We start from the raw sequence: 18890 nt of genomic DNA on the forward strand, positions 1-18890 counted from the left end.
TGCCCCTGGCCCCTGCCCTGCCTGAGCCCCTGCCTGGTTCCCACTGTGGGGCATCACCCCTGGCTCTGGGGGATTGGGGGGGGGTGTTCCTGACTGCTGCCGGCAGCGGGTCCCAGCACCCAAGACACTTGGTGCCGTTAGGAGTCCCCACAGCTGGGGCCCTGCATGGTGCTGCCAGGTCGGTCCAGTTGGGCAGGGTGGGGATGGCCGGTCCTGCTGCTGGTGCCACCCTGTGATGTCACTGGGAGCATGAGACCATCCCACCCCGGTACCCGTGGGGCAGAGACGAGCCACGGCCAGGCGCTGCTGGGGCGCTGCAGGCGGCAGGGCCAGTGTGCCGGCAGAGCCATCTCCCTGATCCCCTGGGCCCTCCAGGTGTGTCAGCATCCCCATTCCCCACTGGTGCAGCCCGTTCAGCCATTCCTAATCCTGGAGGGCACCGGGAGTGGTGGGTCCTGGGGCGAGTCTTCCATGCAGCCCCCAGCCCTGACCGGTGCCTCCGGCCCAGGTACTTGGCGGAGCAGATCTACGGGCTGGTGGCTGATGTGGGGGAGTACCGGCAATTCGTGCCCTGGTGCAGCCAGTTGGACGTGCTCCCCCGCTGCGGGCAGGTGCTGCGGGCGGAGCTCAAGGTCGGCTTCCCGCTCCTCCTGGAGCACTACGTCTCCCAGGTCTTCCCGGACTCCCGGCGGAGCCGGGTTGGCAGGGCAGGACTGGGGTGCTGCGAGTCCTGCTGGGGTGGAGGGCGTCAGGCTGCACCGAGGGAGCCGGAGACCCCAACAGCTCTGTGAGGTGGGGGCCTGGGGGGGACACGGTGCTGGGACCATCCCGGCCTGCGGACACGGGTCACGCCGCCCCAGCGCCGTCTCGGTGCCGCAGGCCGGCAGCCGGGACTGCCGCCGCTGCCGCTTCAGGCACCTGGAGCTGTTGTGGCGGTTCGGGCCAGGGCGGCCCAGATGGACAGACGGACGCCTGCTTGCTGGACTTCTGGGCGAGTGCCTCCCCCTGCACGGGGTCCGCCGGGGCAGGCGGGGCTGCGGGCACCACCGGCTGCCGTTCCGCCCCCTCACCGGAGACACCGGCCTTTCCCCGCCGGCAGCCCCGCCCGGGCCTTCTGCCCGGCCCGAGGCAGAACGCCGGGACCCCCGGTTCGCCGGACGGGGACCCCCGCGCGGGCGCTGGACTCTGACCCAGGCCCGGCGCTCCTGCGTCACCCTGACGTCAGGGCGGTTACGAAAGCGCCGGGCATCGACCGGGCCCGGGGCGCCGCGGGCCGCGCCGCTCTCGCCTGCCCCGGCGGTGCCGGCGCGGGCGCCCCCTGGCGGCCCGGCGGTGCGGGGCGGACTGCTTTTCCCGGCGGCCCCCGCGGCGGCCACATGACCGGGGCGGGCGGAAGATGGCGGAGCCGCCCGGCGCCGCGGCCGAGGACTCGTGGGGGAAGGTGGGTCCGTTCGTCGGGCTCCGCGCCGGGCTGCGGGCGGGGGACCGGGCCGGCCGGCTGGGGGCACCTGAGGGCGCTTCGGGTGCGGGGCTGCGGGCGGGGGCGCCGGGCCGGGGCGCCGGGGGCGGCGGAGCCGAGGCCGCGGGCGGGGTGAGCGCCGGGTCGAGGGTAGAGGGTCGGGGAGAGCACGAGGGGCAGGGTCAAGGCGAAGGGCAAAGGCCAAAGGTTACCGACCGCGCGGGGACCGGAGCTCTAGGGGTGTGGGGGGGTACCGCTTGGGCGACCGGGACTCCGGGCGGAGCCGGGGCCCGGGCCGGGGGCGGGGGGGCCGCGGTTTGCTGCCCCAACCCAGCTGACGTCTCTCCTTCGGCCCGCCGTGGCTCCGCCGCCGGCCCCGCGCAAGGTGGACGCTGCCTACAGCGACAATGGCCTGGACTCGGGTAAGGTGCCCAGCGGCCCCCCGCCCCCGCCCCCCGCCTCTGGTCGCAGCAGCTGCTTGTCGTGAGCACGACAGCAACAGTGGCTGCCTGGTGACCCGTCCACCCCATCCCTCTGGGCCTGGTCACGCACCCCGGGTTTGTCGCTTACTCTGTGAACTCTCTTCTTCCAGCACTCTTTATGGAAAACTCGAGGAAAGGAAGCATAGTGTCACGAGCCAACAGTATCGGCTCCACTAGTGCCTCTTCTGTCCCCAATACAGGTGGGCCTGTGGGGTTTGTTCTCTGTGACCTTGGGTCTTTCTGCTCACTGTGGTGCCCAGCACATAGCCGGGCTCACAGCTCTCGCCCCTGTCCTGAGGATGTGAGCGCGGCTGCCCCTCTTGCTGGCTGGGCAGGATTCCCACCCCGAGGTGGGGAGGGAAGGTGGTGGGGAACAGCGTCGGGGCGTTGTGGTTTCCAGCAGCGTTTGGGGTGGGCAGTTGGTCAGGTTTTGACGCCTTCTCAAGGGAGCTGCAGGCGTCTTCTGCCTGCCCAGCTCTGCAAGGAAAGGGAAGGGGTTGTCAGCGCCTCTTATAGTGTTTGTTCTTGGCCCGACCTGCTGGAGCTGAGTGCCGCCCTGGGGGCACCAGGTGGTCCTGGGCCTGGCAGCAGCCTATAAGGCCCACCTGGTACCTCAGCTGTCACCCCCTCCTTGCACCTCTGCCCCCCGTGATTCGGGAGCTCACCAGTCAGGCGTCTTCACGCTCATGCGAGTTCTCTCCACGCAGATGATGAGGACAGCGATTATCACCAGGAGACCTACAAGGAGTCGTACAAGGACCGGCGCAGGCGGGCGCACACCCAGGCGGAGCGGAAGAGGCGAGATGCCATCAAGGTAACCTGAGAGGCTGCGTGTGCTGTCAGAGCGCAGCGACTTTCTGGTTCCCGGGGCCCTGCACCTGCTGTTTTCAACACCTTCCCCTTTGTTTTGCTGCTGGACCTACCCTCCCCAGACACAAGTGTGCTGGGAGCCACCTTGGCTCTGGCTGGCTGCTTGGTGGGAGCTGGGATTTGACACATTTTGAAACAACCAGTCTCACACTGCTGAACTCCAAATACATGTGCCATGGCTCTGCTTCCCCACAGAAAGGCTATGATGACTTGCAGGCCATCGTTCCTACCTGTGAGCAGCAGGATTTCTCCATAGGCTCCCAGAAGCTCAGCAAGGCCATCGTCCTCCAGAAAAGTGAGTCTTTGTTGTGGTCTAACCCCAGCCAGCAACTAATCACCACGCAGCTGCTCACTCACTCCACTCCCACCCACTGGGATGGGGGAGAGAACCGGGAGAAAAAAAAAGCAAAACTCGTGAGTTGAGATAAGGACAGTTTAATAGAACAGAAAGGGAGAAAGTAATAATGATAATAATACCAATAATAAAATGGCAATACTAATAAAGGATTGGAATATACAAAACAAGTGATGCACAATGCAATTGCTCACCACTCGCTGACCGATGCCCAGTTAGTTCCCAAGCAGTGATCCCCCCCAGGCCAGCTCACCCTACTTTATATACTGGGCATGACATCACATGGTATGGAATATCCCTTTGGCCAGTTTGGGTCAGCTGCCCTGGCTGTGTCCCCTCCCAACTTCTTGTGCCCCTCCAGCCTTCTTGCTGGCTGGGCACGAGAAGCTGAAAAATCCTTGACTTAGAGTTTATATTACTTAGCAACAACTGAAAACATCAGTGGATTATCAACATTCTTCTCATACTGAATCCAGGACATAGCACTGTACCAGCTACTAGAAAGAAAATTAACTCTATCCCAGCCAAAACCTGGACAGTCTTGAGGGTGGGGAGAGGGAAGGGGGTGCTGTCAACCCCCAAAACGCCTCGCTGGAGCCATGCAGCATGGAGGTTCAGCACTTTGGGACCTTCTGGTGTGAAGATGCTCTGGGGGACCCCAGGTGCTGTCCACCTCCCCAAGGAGAATCGGGGCAGCTGGGAGCTGATGCTGCCCAGGCTTAGGCACCTTCTGTGGGGATCTCGGGGTCTTGTGTCTGCTCTCAAATCCTCACTGTGTGTTTTCATGCTCAGCCATTGACTACATCCAGTTCCTGCATAAGGAAAAGAAGAAGCAAGAGGAGGAAGTTTCTACCCTCAGGAAAGACGTAATGGCTTTGAAGATCATGAAAGTGTAAGGGAAGAGCTGTCGGGGTGCTGCCGCCTTCTTCCTGCTGTTTTCCCCTGTCCTTGCAAGGCTCCGTGGATGCACTCAGTGCTTCACAGGCAGCCTGGCATCTGGAATACCAAACCTGTCCCTGCCTGCTGTCATTGTTTCTCCTCCAGCGGCTCGTTAGTGTGGGTCTGTCTCAAGTCAGTTGGTGGAGTTTAGTGTGAAGGTGGATCTGAGTCAGAAAATTAATCTGCTCCCAGTGTCAGGAGCGGCTGCAGCTCCCCAGTGTTTCTTTGCTTGCAGGATCTTCCACAAACTCTTGGTCCTCCCCACCCCTGCAGCAGTTCTCAGTGGCCAGTGACAGGCAGTGAGCTCTGCCCCCGCAGCTGAGCAGAAGCGAGGTGTGGGAGGCCTCACTCTGCTGGTGAACACGGGGCGCTTGGTTTGTTTCAGGAACTACGAGCAGATTGTGAAAGCTCATCAGGACAACCCGAACGAGGGGAAGGACCAGGTCTCTGATGAGGTGAAGTTCAATGTTTTCCAAGGCCTTATGGATTCCTTGTTCCAGTCCTTTAACGCCTCCATCTCAGTAACGAGTTTTCAGGAGCTCTCGGCATGCGTCTTCAGCTGGATTGAGGAGCACTGCAAACCCCAGGTGAGCCCGGCAGCTGCAGGTGGGCTGTTGAGATGGCAGAGTGAAACGTGGCAGAGACCATTGCGCACATCTGCACCCAGTCCCCTCTCCTGGGGCTTCTGAAAGTGCAGCGTGTGACCGGTGCTGGGCTGGGGCAGGGTGGGAGTGTGGGGGGGATGGGAGTTGGGGCCCAAGCTCCAGCACGTCCCACTCCAGCTGCTGGACTGGTTTGGTGCTGAAACCTGGCCAGGGTGAAACAGGGTTCAGGAGAGTCCTGCTGGTTCCCCATCACTCCTTCAGGACACTTAAAGGTTTTCTGGTAATTAAGAAACCACTGAGGGAGGCAGGCACTGAGGCAGGGCTGGGTCCCTGCCCTGCTGCAGCTGCCTGAGATCCTGTGGCCCAGGAACAGAGGTGGGAGTGTTTCCCATACAGGTGTTGTGGTGCTGGGCACCGCGTGTGCCAGCCCCAGGGCCACGGCATATGCCCGAGCCTCTCATGGGTGTTGCTCACTGGGGACAGGCCGTTCCCACACTGGAACAACTGACCGTGTCTCCTCTCTGCCCCAGGCGCTGCGGGACATTGTGATCGGGGTCCTGCACCAACTGAAGACTCAGCTCTACTGAGCCTTCCCCTCGCAGTGCCAGCAGCGCCGGGGCTGCCGCCGCCTCTACACCCGCAGGGACGGGGCACCTCCTGCCCGGCGGCCTGGGTGACGGGTGCCAGGAAGGGCTGGGCCATCTCCCTCATGGCTGTTCTTAAAGCTTCTCTGAATTATTTATTGTATTAACTACAAAACCAAAACGAGGCTGTGCAGACACCTCTGCTCCACAGGTACTGTGACAGTCGATATTACCAAATATTTGTAGGGACTTAGCAAAGAGAGGAAAAAAAGCGTGTATTGAGTAGAGGTCTTTTAAGGTGCCAGAGAGTCTTTAGCTCAGGCAGGCACAGTGGGGTTTGCCTGTGTCACTGACTCTCCACTGTGAAGCAGATCTGCTCTGTAACCTCAGGCCTCTGACACAACCCCTTCTGATCCTGGGGAAGGGGGAATGAAACAAGAACGGATGCTAAAAGCTGTTGGTTTCTGTAAAAACAGACTATGAATAGGCTTCTCCCGTAACTGCGGGCTTTCTTGTACCTCTCTCTGAACCAGCTCTTACAGGGCAGGGTTTTTAAGTTAAGTTGCGTAGATGCTTTGGGGAAGCTGGCAGAGCTAGCTGAAGGATGAGCCCCTCACCACCAGGGAGACCCTTACTCGGCACAGCCACAACCTCCCTGGTGCAGAGCTGGCAGCACGGGATGGGGACTTGCTAAAACCTGACCTCTTCTGCTGTAGCCGTAGTTCCCCTGAAAGGGAGATGGGAGTGAGCTTTCTGTGCTGGCTTTTCCTGAGCGAGTGCTGAAACGTGTGTGGCTTCATGTCTTTGGGTTTTGATGTGGCCGTACTGAACAGGAAAGCAGTTCAGCAGCTGTAGGACAGCACTGCCACAAGCTCATGCTGCTCCTCCTTAGAACTTTTATATACGCACATATATACATAACAAGCCTTGATTTGATTTTATTTTTTTGGTTTTATAAATCACTGAAATCATCCTGAAATATTATCAGTGTCAGCTTTGCAGACAGATGCTCTCTGGAATACTTTTTAACCTGTCACATGCTGCTGCTGTCAGTATGGTTCATGGCTCTGGCCAACACAAATACATTGTGGCATGGTGTAGCTGTTGCCCAAGTGATGGTTGTTCACCGCACAGAGCGATTGTATCAGGGTCTTCCTGTGCGGTGATGCTTGCAGCAGGATTTGTTCTCTGTAATCATGTTCGTGCTCCCGCTCCAGGGTAGTGGATATTTATTTTTACACTGTTTTTCCACTGTTGATGAGGTAGCACTTGGCGCCAGGTTATGTGGTTTGAATGCTGCAGCATGAGAATGTTTAAAGCTACTGCCCCACTTCATTTAGTAGTGGAGAACCCACTCGGGGGTATGATTTCTATACAGAATTATTCTTCAAACCCTGCTTTTGGGTGTCCTTTCCAAGGCAATGCAATGGAAGCCTCAGAGTCAAACCCTGCGGTGATGCACATCACTGATAAAGCATGCACAGGGTCAGCTGTGTCTGGTCTGGAAGATAATGCTTTGTGATGAAAAAAATCCTCTCGTGGGTGAGCAGGTTAGGGTTAGGGCTCTGCGGCTGAACAAGGGGCACAGACTGAACCCCTGGAGATTTTCTGCCAGAAGCTGCCTTGGGAGGAGGACATGGAGTTTTACAGACCTCACATGTGAAAGCGACATATTTTTCTATTGTGAAAAGTAATTAAATAAATTTTGCTGAATGGTTTAATGATTTTTCTGCTTTTATTTCTGTTGCCAAGTTCCTGGACCCTTCCCCTAGAACCAGTCAGAGATGGAGAGGTAGTTTATGGAAGCCCGGCCCAGCTGTCATGGCTCAGGTTACTTGCTCCTGGCTCTTGCCTTCCCCACCCCTCAGGGCTGCTGTGACCGAGAGCCCAAGCCCTGCCCTGACGCCCTTTGAACAGAAAAGCACCACAGCAAAGCACAGCTGAACCAAAAGCCTGGTGTTTAATGGGCTGTTTTCTCCTGTACCACTCAGTCATGCTGCAGGAAGCGGCCGAAATACACATAGAGCTCTGCAGCCCTAACAGTCACTAGCTCATTCGCCTTCCTGAGGCACTCTCTTCCTTTTCTTACTGGAACACCAGGGACTCTACAACAGTGTACTTACACCTTCCCCACGACAGCTCGCTGCACCAAAGCGCAGGAAGAAATAACATTCCCTCTGCACATGAGACAGTGAGAGGGCCCAGTGCTGAGTCAATCCCTGCAGCCACCCTTCCAGCTGCAAAGCATTTTAAAACAAACACACATAAATATGCAGGACCAGCCCCATCCCTGCAAAAAGAGGAAAAAAACCTCCAACAGCTGCATTTCAGCATCAGCTCCTTCTTCCTGGGGCAAAGGCTCCCGCAGTGCCTCACACAGCTGCTGGCAGCATGACGTTATGGTCCTCGTCCGTCTCTATCCCAACCTCCTCCTGTACAGGCGCAGAGCGTCTCAGCAGGGCAGCTGCCCTAGCCTGGCAGTGTAGGCAGAGCTGCCACTACCACCCTGGGGCCACAGGGCCAACCCGGCCTCAGTACTTACAAAGAATTGCTTCTTGCTTTTGGGGTACCCCTCCAGGATGGCCTCCAGCAGCTCAGTTGCCTGGCAAGACAGGGGCACTGTGAGGGCTGTACCGAGGTGCCAGCACCAGGCAGCCCTGCCACAGCTCTTGGGGACTGCCCCCCGTAGGCAGGTCACAAGCCAGCCCAGCTCAGGTGACAGCATGGGGGCAGCCATCTCTAATGTGAGAAGAGTCTGCTTTGTTTCCCAAGGACAGACAGAGCTCTACAGGGACTCATGTATTTAGGTGCTGCAGCAACACAGCCTTTTCCCAGGGGACCTTCTTGGTACCCACGAGCCTTCCCCAAACCCACACGGCCCCGGGGGCAGCACTGAGCGCAGCCGGCACAGCACTCCCTGCTCCACAGCTACAGCCATCGCCCAAGGTCTCCTCACTTGGCTCTGCAGCGGTGGGAAGCCGCTCCACTCAAACAGGGGCGGCTCCCCGAGCTGCCCAGCAGACCCCATGTCCCCGGCAGGGTGCCAGTGCCACCGCAGGACTGTCACTGCCACCTCCCCGGCACTGCCCACCTGCCCTGCTTGATGGCATGACCATTACCATTCGCTTCCTCCTCCGCCACTCCTTGCAGTACAGCTTCTGCTCGCTACAGACCTGTGAACAGCAAGACAAAAGTGAGAATGAGCAGCCGTCCCACGAAGCTGCCATAAGCCCAAGGCTGGGAGACAGAGGGTTATTTAACAGCACAAGTGGCTCACGAAGCCCCTGCAGGGACGTGAACCTCTGCGAAATGCATCTCCCGAAACAAGAAAAAATGAATTGACCAAGTGGCAGATGACTGCCCAAAGCAAAGGTTTGCAAGGAAGACGCAGCTCAGGCTGTTTCCTAAAGAAGAGAGAGTCGTCACCATCACGCACACAGCCAAGGCTTGCGCAGAGGCTCTGCGGAGCAGCCCAGGTCCCACGCAACCCCCTGTACTGGTATCAGTCGGACCGGGGACCAGGTAAGCTGGTGAAGAGTCTGTTACAATTGACCCAGCCCCAGCCTGAGCTCAGCCCCTGGCAGCTCTTTACCTTCTCTTTTTCTTCTGGAGTCACGTGGTTGGCGGCAGACTTAATCCTCTCCAGCTTCTCTGCGTAACTCGCACAGTCCTTCCTCAGCTCCTTGATCTCTCCGGCCATCTCAGGGGTTGTCATGGAGCTGTTCAGGTCCTTCAGCTCTGGAAAGCAGGCACCGATCACCAGTGGGACTGACAGCCCAGGCACAGCCACCCGTGCCCACGGGGTCTCAGCCAGCGCAGCCGTTCCCGGTGCCGCGGGCGGGGGGCTGGCCGGGCAGGCAGGGTGTGCTCACCCGCCTCCATCTGCCGGCAGCTCTGCTGTAGCACCTGCACCTTGGTGGAGAGCGCGGCGATCTCCCCGTCCAGGCCGCGGAGCTCCGACTCGCTGGCGGCCGGGAGCTGCTCCTGCAGCGAGGACGGAGGCGGCGGGTCAGCGGCGGCGGCAGGCGCCGGCAGGGGCGGCGCCCGGGGCCGAAGCTCACCTGGTCGGCGAAGTAGATCTTCTGCTTCCCGTAGGCCTTCTCACGGACGCGGCCCTGCTGCGCCAGCTGCTCCAGCGCCTTCACCACGGCCTGCAGAACGATCGCCGTCAGCCGGGCCGGGCCCCGCCTCGCCCCGGCCCCGGCCCGGCCCCGCTCACCGCCTTGCCCAGCCCATGCTCCCGCTGCAGGTTCCCGAAGGCGTCCTGGGCGCTGTACGGCCGGTTCTGCTCCCGCAGGTACCGCAGCAGGATGACGGCGGCGGCGCCTCCTGCGGGACAGCCCGCCGGTCACCGCGGCCGCCCGGGACCGCGACGGGAGGGCGGCAGCCGCCCGGCCCCCGCTCGCTCGCCGCCCGGCCCCCGCTCGCTCACTCACCGCCCGCCGCGGGGCCCTCACGGCCTTTGCTCATCCTCCGCCTCCGCTCGCCCCGCTCCGCTCCCGACCGGCGGCGCTGACGCACTTCCGGCGCGCCGCCCGCTCCCCGCCAATCGGGGCGAGCGAAGAGAGGGGGACTCCCATTGGCCCCGGGCCTCGCCTCGAAGCCACGCCCCGAGGAGGCGGGGCGCCGCGGGAGCAGTGGGCGGTGCCAGGCCCGGTCCCGCAGCAGCCCGCCGCTCCGCCCCGCCCGGAGGAGCGCGGCGTGCCCCGGCCGGGCCGCCCCGCCGTGGGGCGAAGCGGTGGCCGGAGAGCGCCGGGCTAACAGGCAGGGCCGGACCAGGGCCTCCGCACCCCCGGGCTAGACGGGAACCGGCCCTAAACCCGCAAGGGCGAGGAGCGCCCACCGTTCCCCCCGCCTGCCCACTGCCACGGCACCCCAGGACCGTGAGAGGCCAGCGCCGAGGCTTACGCTGGTAAAACACAACCCGTTAACGACACCCCCCACTTACCCAGGGCCGAGGCCAGCCGCCCCCCACCCCCAGGCCAGCACGAGCACCCGTACAGCCACCAACACTTGCAGGCAAGCGGATTTAGACAAAAAGAAGCAGATAAAGGGGTTTCCCTGAAGAGGTACGTTCTTTGCTGCACAAACATGATCTGAGTCAGGTTCTATGGCTTAGAAAAAGCGATGGGAAAGCTCAGTGGGGCAGAGGGCTCAGGCCGTCCAGCTAACAGAACGTTTCTCCCCTGTAGGTTGCTGGTTTGTTTACGGGACCACAACGGGCACAAGCTCTTCGGTCACTGGTGGCTCAGGCTGGCGTTCCCCGTTCAGTTCCTACCGGCGGGCTCTCAACTGCACAAGGCTGGGAAGCAGCGGGCTGTCCCTAGGGCCAGAACAAAACTGGCCGGGCAGACCAGCTCCAGCTCTTTCCCTCCTCCAGAAAACCCATCCCTAGCAGTTCCCCCAGAGGCAGCGTCAGGGGAAGTGCAGTATTGCCACTGTCCACGCCAGACATGTGCTGGAGGGGCACAGGGGGTTTTTAGCAAAGTGTTAGTCTGTTATTTTAGGAAAGCAACACAAGAGCAGCTGCCACATGTAGATGTTCTTTGCAGGACTCTAGTCATCACAGTAGATGTCTTATTGCCATCACGTCTCTTACAAAATAGCATCACTAGAAAGCTGGAACCGGAGATGAGTGGTCATTGCAAGTACAAACATTGTGGTCATACACCATCATGTCCACAACAGGAGCAAGGGGTTTGTTTCTATCCGGAGCTAGATATTGCTGGGAGAGAAGACTTGGATTCTGTGCACGTTTTAGGAGCAGGGAACAGTTGTCTTAAAGACAGAATAGCATTAAGTCCCAGACACTAAAGTCTGAGGGGAAACCAATCCAGTTCACCTGGTTACACATCAGCCCCGGAAGGTTGGCTTCAAGATTGTCCTCGGAGATGCTTAGTCAGTCTGATCGGTGGTCTCTAGAGCTGTAGACACCAGATTTATTGTCTTAGGTGAGGAAGTTTGGAGCAAGCAGCATCCTGGCAGACAGTGCAGGGCAACGCATGGGTGATTGTGGAACTATCACATCAACGCCTTTTCCCTATGAATTACCAGTGTAGTTTATTTTAAAATCCAAGCGAGGCTACAGAGTCACAAGTCACAGTGGTGTTCCCAGCCAGGACTGGCTGTCACATCAGTCATACTCACACAGGAGACAATCTAGGTAACTGTGCAAGGCTTTTCCTTCCAGGATTCCCTCCACGATGCACAATAGAAAACCAGAGGGAAGTGATGGGATTGCTTACTGGCCCCGTGAGCCAGCAGGATCCAGCTGGTTCAGCTCAGACTGATCCAGCAGTTCAAAGTCATCCCCTTCCGCATCAGTGTCCAAGTCCGAGCTGGCCGTTCTAAGATAAGTCTTTGCACCTCTCTGGGGATTGTCGCTGCGTGAGAAGCCTGGCTGAGGGGCTCCTGACAGCGCGAACTGTATCATCCCTCTGGTGACAAATCCGGCTATGTCATTAGTAAGATTCTGTACAGACGGCAGTGCGCCGGATTCTTCCTGGTCATAAGGGAGATGCAGATCTTCTGCCACTTGTGGGCGGTAAGCCAGACTTGGGATCCCAATGCTGGTGTCATCTTCGTCATCTATGCCAGTTGCTTCTGGGTTTATGGAAGGGAAGTCGGCGAGATCCCTGGCAAAAGATTCTTCTGGGTCACTGTGACCGTCCAGGTCTAGAAGAGGAGAAAGTGCTTTAAATACACAGCACACACCAAACACCCTGCAGGCAAAGGCAGCATGGCACACAAAAGCTGGGCCATTACCTCCCCAAGACAGACTGTCTCTTGTCATCTCACAGACCAAACGCTCTTTAATCTCCCCCTCACACAGCTATTTGGGATGCCTGCTGACTTCCCAGCTCACTCGCAAAGAATGCGGATGCTGAACCAGACACCTTCTGCCAGAGGAAAGCACCCCCTCCCAGACTTTGCACTGCAGCCTGTATCCCTATAGCCAGAGACTGGCAGAGCTGGATCTGCCTTTGAAGAGCAGCTGTCATTGCTCTACTAAAGCACCACAGGAATTAAGAAGGAAGCTCAGTTCTGAAAAAACAGGTAATTGCATCTCATCTTAAGCAGCAAGACAGACATCAAGCAGCTAGACCTCAAAGACAGAAGGCAATGGATCCTCCTCTCTCCAACCCGTCACAATGGCACCTGCTCAGCCTTCCACACCTTCCAGAAGCTTCCCATTTCCTCTCACCTTCTGATCCCTCTGTCAGGGGAGTCTGGCCCCTTGAAAGGTTAAACATCCCGTTTTCAGTATAGGAAACCTCAGCATCCGAATGCTCCGAGTCAGAGATGGTTAGTTCCTTGGCGACCACAGAGTCATCCAGCTTTGAAATAGGAGATAAAATTGAAAACTACCAAATACCAGAAAGCTTATTCCTCTGCCTCAAGACAAAACACGTGATCCAGTGGCTGCCAGTTAAAACCAGTCTGCATGCAAGGCTGGTATCCAAGGCTCATTTCACACTTTACTCCCAGCCTAAGAGAATGTAGTTGGTACAAGCAGCTCTGGACATACTTGAGTGAGACAGAACAGGAAAGACCTCTCTAAAAGGAGACTATCCTCATCTGATCTTCTGTCACAACTCAGCTACAACGTGCTGGATACGCAGACACGCGCTGTATGTCCACGCAATGCAGTGAGTTTGTTCTATTCAGCTGAGCTTTTATATTTCCAAGAAATTTCATTACCTTGGGACAGAATGCAGCAAGCTCCTCTTCGCTGTCACTCCCATCATCCACAGCCTCCTGATTAAGGGATCGGCGACGCACTGCCAGAAACCAGAGTCAAAACTTATTATTGCTGCTAGGACAGGGGTCTGTACAGGACCAGCATTATGTTGAGCAGAAAAACCCTAAACTGGCAAGCTTGGACATAACGTAACACAGCATGCTTTGTTCCGCAGCAGAGCAACGTGATCCGTTTCTGACTCGGGCTGCTGCAGATCTTTTGCTGAGATGAACATGTTTAGCAGCTACCTTGCACTGAGTCCTTCCTTTTTTTTTTTTCAGTGCAACTGCAATATGGAACACACAGTGCTGGCAGCTGAGAAACAGACCAGCTCAGCACCATGAAGAGCTTACACCAACCACTCACTGAGAGAGGCCTGTGGAGGCAGAGCTGCCTTGCTTCCTTCCCAAAGCAGTTGCAAGTATTTGCCAAGGGCGCTGGAGTGACTGCCATGCCATACATGCAGCCCCATCCCCCTCCAAGACCAGGGGCTCGATTCACAGGCTGTTTCAGGTACCAAGGGTCAGAAACACAGTACAGAAACTTACATTGCTTCTCTCGCTGCTTTGATATCATGTAGCCTCGAACACTGAAATCCAGCCGCTGCAGAGCTGGCTCCAGCTTCATGTACATGCGCTGCCCCAGTCTGTGGTACACAGCAAGGGGCCACAGCAGGATGAAGAGCACTGAGGTAAGTGGGAACGCTGATTAGAAGTTGGTTCAGGATGCTACTTGGCAAACATCTTGCCCATTTTGTGATGCAGTATAACACATACACAGTATGCAAGATCTGAGTACTGAAGGCAATGGTGTGGGAGGCTGTTAGAATTGGTGCAATCACCTCTGCCAATTTAACAAAATTGAGAGGCCAACATATTAGTGCTCAGATCTATGGTTACTAAGCACTCAAACATGTTCTCTCTGGACCAGAGACCTTAGAGTCCTAGACAAGAACCACCACATTCCAGGCAGAATGTATTATTTTAAATTTTAAAGCCATTCACACAAGCTTCCCTTTTAAGCAGAAGAGCCCCATCCCTTGGACATTCAGATCCCACTCATCTCTACCCCTTTTCACTTGTAAGTCTGTATTTGGCACAGAGATCTACTTACACAGCAAGTATGAGAGCAAGAGTCCAGGGATATACCGGCCCAGGACAGCCAGGAAAGTAAAGACTCCACACACTAGAAGGCAAAACTGAAGACATGGGAGACAGTGAGTTTCCAAGATTAAGCAGTGGATTCACTCAGTTCTTGACTGTCTTGTTCTCTGCAGATTCTAGGTCAAGTCATAATTCTAACGACAGCAAAGCCTTCCTAATGTTCAATTACCCCGCTCTAGGGCTAGCACAGACACAGGAGGTATCTGGCTTCAGAGTGACAGGCAGTGTCCCAAGTCCTCTGCCTCAGAATATGAGGAGCTTCCCAAAGCAGGTAAGCTAAAAGCAAGGAAGAGGCTAAAGACAGAACTCTTTGAGATGAAAAGGACAAGGACAGTACCACCGTGTTACACGTTCCTTTTTGCATAAGCCTCAAAAAAAAAGAAGAAAAAAAAGCTTGACAAATTTTCTCAAACTGTTAAAGTCCAATGAGGGACATGAGTTTGACAGACACTTTGAAAAGCTAGAAACCTACAGAAAGAGCAGCTACGTTTTCACTTCACTAGTGCAATCAACATGCCAACACTTGTTTTCTCCTCCCTCCTCCACAATCTGATTATTCTACCTGTGCTTTCTATTACTCTCCAGCACTTAATAGCCATGTTGTTGTGGGAGACCTCCCGTGGTAACCACTCATGTCTGAATGCATTCAGCCAACACTGGATGCCACCACAAGAAGATACTAGTGGTCAGCAGAGGCTCCGCACCAAACATTTTATTTGCTGAGGTCTGTACATTCTTACCTTGCCAGGGTTTTGCCTCTTGAAAATGAAGAGATTACTTAAGAAGTTGGTCCCAGCCACCCATCCTTCAGCCAAATGGTGACAGAGTTCTGGCACTCCAAGCAGCCGAGGGTGAACGTATCCCCAGCTGCAGCAAAGGGAAGAATTTGGGAACAGATATTACTGCGTCGATGTCAGTGCAGAAGTCACTTGTTACAAATGCTTGTCTCAATACTACCTTCTCTTCTCCCCCAGCTGCTGAGCTCTAGAGATGAGGATCAGCCTGCCTTCCAAAACACCACCTTGCCAAAAGCAGCACTTCTCTGTACCATTCTACAAGCATCCCAGTTCTCCCATAGCAGCTAAGGAGCAGTAATTTCAGTCATTCAGTCTTTTGGCTTAGACTAGTTTCCATGCTACTGGAAGGAGAGGGCAGCGCAGAAACAAATCAAGCGAATCCGTTTGCTTTTTCTACATTTATTTGGTCAACTGCAACACCTCCAAGAATTCAGCAAGAGGTCTACAAGCAGCCTTGTACCTTAATATGTTCAGTTACTTCAGAGGCATTGTCTTTGGCAAGTTCTATTAGTGCTTCTTAACTGCTAGTTGCAAGTACTTGAAGGTTAGGAAGAGCAATTCCTTTTGTACTTGGGCCTCTTGCAGAAAAAAAAAAAATAATTTAAAAATTGTCATTTGGCAACAGCTCAAGTGATTTAATCAGGAGTTGAGCATCCAGTGCGGCTTGGCAGCACAGGCAGGCAGAAAGGTGTGCCCAGAGAGAGGAAGGTGTTATTAAGACAACACCCCAACATTTCTCAACCCATTATTAATGCTGCAGTCAGATCATAACTATGCAGTAACAACTTCTGGAACAAGCTTGTTAAACATTCCCCATCAAGTCTTAGAAGACTTCATTATTTCCAAAAGAAATGCTGTTTTCCTGCTACTGGAGGCCCATACAAAAGGAATTGCTTTTAAGGCAGCACCTCTCAGTTAAGGGTGCAGGGGCAAGTGGCAGGGGAATTTTTACAACACTCAAGCAAGCATTACTGGAGGCCAGTATGAAGGCAAAGATTAAGTATAATATAATAGCTTGGGCAAGTCAAAAACTTTTCACAACTGCTTGACAGAGTCCAGGGCTCCATTATCCCTCCACTAAGCAGCTCCCTTCTCCCCCTTCCTTCCTCGCTCAAAGGAGCCAACATTACAAGCACATGCAGGTAACAATTACACGGTATCACAGCAAAGTACCAAACGGCAGAGGATTCAATTAGTTTCCTACCTCTCATTGTCTAATTCGTCAGGTCTTGCCACTAAAATATTAAGAACAGACACTACATTAGTTGCAAGGAATTTGCCATGAGAATGCTTAGCTCTTGGGATTTAAGTAAAGCTTTAATGAGCTGGGGAATACCTGGAAAGGACATTAACTGTAATTAAGAACTGGAGATGCATCACAATTTTAATGTATATGTGTGACAGTACAAGACTGCAAGAGAGTCTCCTTGTTGCTCCTCAATATTTGTTGGACACTGTCTGGAAGGCTGCTCTGGTTACACTGACAGGTAATAGCAAAAAATACCACTTTCATCTCCCTCCCTTCCCCTACACACAAGCAGATGGTGAAGGAAGAACAGCTTGCTTGCTGAGAAGCACTGGAGATTTAAGTCTTTTGATACTTTCTCTCTCAGGTTGGGATTTGAGAAGCGATCCAGGGAGGTACCAGTTATCCTGACAAATCGAAATCAAGGTTATAAGGGAACTGGACAGACACTTCCTCCTAAGGAGGAACACTTCAGCTACAAAGCCTGAGCCAAGCTGCTGCTAGAAACTGAGGAAAGCTTTAATGTCTTCCCAAGAACTACACAGAACACAAGTTGAAGCAGAAAGCTGGGAGTTGTACTTGCTAGTTAGTTAGGGAACCACCTCTGGGAGCATGCAAACCATCCACACGGCTTCAAAACCAACCTGTCCATGCAAAGCCAACGAAATCCTGAGCTGCTAAGAACGGCAGTATTCACAAGTATATTAATATCACAAATGACAGATAGAACTGCTTTGTTTACTGAAAGCTTAAGACTAACTTCTTTAACAGCTTTTAAGATATCTCTACTTTCAAACAAATCTCTACTCAACAGCAAGGCTGGGACTCATCTTCATCCTAAAACATGAAGCTGGTTTATTACAGATTCTGACGAGAAATCCAGATGGATTCCACGTACGCTTCAATTTCTTGTTCTTGTACTGAATGCTTGGGAGGTGAATCATTGCTTCAAAACCTGCACTGGTTCACGTATACCAGACGTTTCAAGATTATGAGAGAAATACCGGTGTCACAAGCATGAAAAGCTCTTCTTATGTTTATATAGGTTAGGATTTTCCAAATCCAGGAAGAACACGCCTACAGTGTTTTTGCCTGCTTCTAGGCTCACAGAGCAAAAACTCCAGGATTTTAACTATTTGACTCCAGGCAGTGCAGAGCCTATGTACCTCTAGGACTAAAAACAGCACTTGATTTGCTGGTATCAACTCAAATGTTGCAACTTACCTCCAATTTCAGGCCAGATTTTGTTCTTCCACTGATCTAGACAAACTACTACTATAAGGGTAAATGCAACCAGGAACAGCAAGCGAAGAGAAGTCAGAGCAAAAAACCTATGGGGAAGAAATGAACAAATCGGTACCAACCAGCTCTGTGCGACACACACGAAAGGGATGACACTAACTAACTCAAAACGAATCAGTCACTTGGTAACAGTTATAGCCAGAGAAAAGTAAGCAAGGGCTAATCGGTCAGCATCCAGCCTGCCCGCGCTGCCTGGTGGGGACCTTATCACGCAGCTGCCGTCAGGCTGCCGTAGGGACCCTTATCTGTTTGTGTCACTTCTAGCACGACAGCCCAGCTTTACAGCTCACCTGTCGGAGGCAAGCAGAACCTGCTGCCCTTCCTCCACTGTTCACAGAACAGGCTGGCTTTTGCCGATTAGTTTCATGCTTTCAGATAACAAGGAAAACACGCTGAGAGCGACAGAGCTGAAGCAGGCATCAGCACTCCCAGGTTCCTTCCTGCCTGCTGAAAGAGGTCAGGGGCTCAAACTCCTACGCCAGCCGCTGGGGTCCCACTCCCAGCCGTGAGCCGTTCCCAGCCAGCCCGCGGGAGCCGGCTCTTCTGCGGGAAGCGGCGGGACCCTTCCTCCCTGGAGGACTTGCTCGCCAGGTCCCAGGAGAGGGGCTTCGGGGCAGCCGTGAGGGTGCGGGCAGGCAGGGCGCCGCTCGCTGCTGCCCTCCGGCCGCCGGCCTTCGCCCACCCGAGACCCGCCGCCACGGGGACAAAGCCCGTCAGGGCAGCTGCGGTGGCGAACAACGGCCCCCGCCGCCCAGGGCGTTCCGCCGGCCCCCGCTCTACCGAGCGGCCGCGGGGGAGAGCCGACCCGGGGCTGCCCGCCCCCGCGGCCCCTCCGCCGCGCCAGGGGCCCCGTCGGGCCGCGCCTTCCGACGCAGGGACCGCTCCGCTGCCCGGCGCCCCCGCAGGGGGGAACCGACCCGGGCCCCCGCCTCCCCGCCAGCCGCGGCCCGGGACCCCCGCCGCCGCCGCTCACCAGAAGAGGCCGTGCGCCGCCGCCCACCACAGCGCGCTGCGGCCCGGCCGCTCCCACACCAGCGCGGCCTGCGCGGCGCTCAGCAGCGGCTCGTAGGGCCCCAGGCGGCCCCGCAGCGCCGCGCTCAGCGCCTGCACCCGCCGCTGCCGCTCGCCGGGCCGCGCCGCCGCCGCCGCCGCCGCCATGGCTCCCACACGGCATCAACATCCGGCCGCCCCGCGCGCGCGCACGGTAGCCGCCGACATGGCGGCCCCCGCCGCCGGAGGCAGGGCCGCGCTGGACGCCGCCATCTTGGCGCAGGCGCGGCCGCCACCCGTCCGCCGGGGCGCGCGCGCGTTGCCAGGGCGCCGCTCGCCCCCGCCCCTGGCGGCGCC

The 18890-nt window shown here is 56.1% G+C and overlaps 3 protein-coding genes across 4 annotated transcripts; 1 reads left to right on the top strand and 2 right to left on the bottom strand.

Annotated features, from left to right (window-relative positions):
- Positions 1 to 1379: 1379 nt before the first annotated feature.
- Positions 1380 to 7000, top strand: MLX (MAX dimerization protein MLX). Its single transcript, XM_075036601.1, has 8 exons — positions 1380 to 1441; positions 1845 to 1881; positions 2052 to 2141; positions 2649 to 2755; positions 3007 to 3106; positions 3959 to 4058; positions 4491 to 4692; positions 5241 to 7000. Exons 1-8 carry the CDS (start codon positions 1397 to 1399, stop codon positions 5295 to 5297), a joined length of 738 nt encoding a protein of 245 aa, XP_074892702.1. The 5' UTR covers positions 1380 to 1396; the 3' UTR covers positions 5298 to 7000.
- A 235-nt stretch (positions 7001 to 7235) lies between these two features.
- PSMC3IP (PSMC3 interacting protein) lies at positions 7236 to 9845 on the bottom strand. The gene is made up of 8 exons (XM_075036603.1): positions 9731 to 9845; positions 9514 to 9623; positions 9356 to 9445; positions 9167 to 9278; positions 8887 to 9032; positions 8414 to 8467; positions 7837 to 7896; positions 7236 to 7726 (listed from the first exon to the last, which is right to left on the bottom strand). The coding sequence occupies exons 1-8, from the start codon at positions 9762 to 9764 to the stop codon at positions 7667 to 7669; spliced, it is 666 nt and encodes a 221-aa protein (XP_074892704.1). The 5' UTR covers positions 9765 to 9845; the 3' UTR covers positions 7236 to 7666.
- Positions 9846 to 10263: 418 nt separating this feature from the next.
- On the bottom strand, positions 10264 to 18814 carry RETREG3 (reticulophagy regulator family member 3). Of its 2 annotated transcripts, XM_075036599.1 has the most exons (9): positions 18517 to 18814; positions 17466 to 17572; positions 16200 to 16230; positions 14939 to 15065; positions 14149 to 14233; positions 13584 to 13721; positions 12996 to 13075; positions 12499 to 12631; positions 10264 to 11969 (listed from the first exon to the last, which is right to left on the bottom strand). In XM_075036599.1, exons 1-9 carry the CDS (start codon positions 18699 to 18701, stop codon positions 11536 to 11538), a joined length of 1320 nt encoding a protein of 439 aa, XP_074892700.1. In that variant the 5' UTR covers positions 18702 to 18814; the 3' UTR covers positions 10264 to 11535. The 2 variants fall into 2 exon arrangements, with proteins under 2 accessions (XP_074892700.1, XP_074892701.1); XM_075036600.1 differs by lacking the exons at positions 16200 to 16230; positions 17466 to 17572 and having other exon boundaries at positions 10266 to 11969; positions 18517 to 18813.
- Positions 18815 to 18890: the final 76 nt, after the last annotated feature.

This window comes from Buteo buteo, chromosome 9, assembly GCF_964188355.1.
Source record: "Buteo buteo chromosome 9, bButBut1.hap1.1, whole genome shotgun sequence".
Lineage (NCBI taxonomy): Eukaryota > Metazoa > Chordata > Aves > Accipitriformes > Accipitridae > Buteo > Buteo buteo.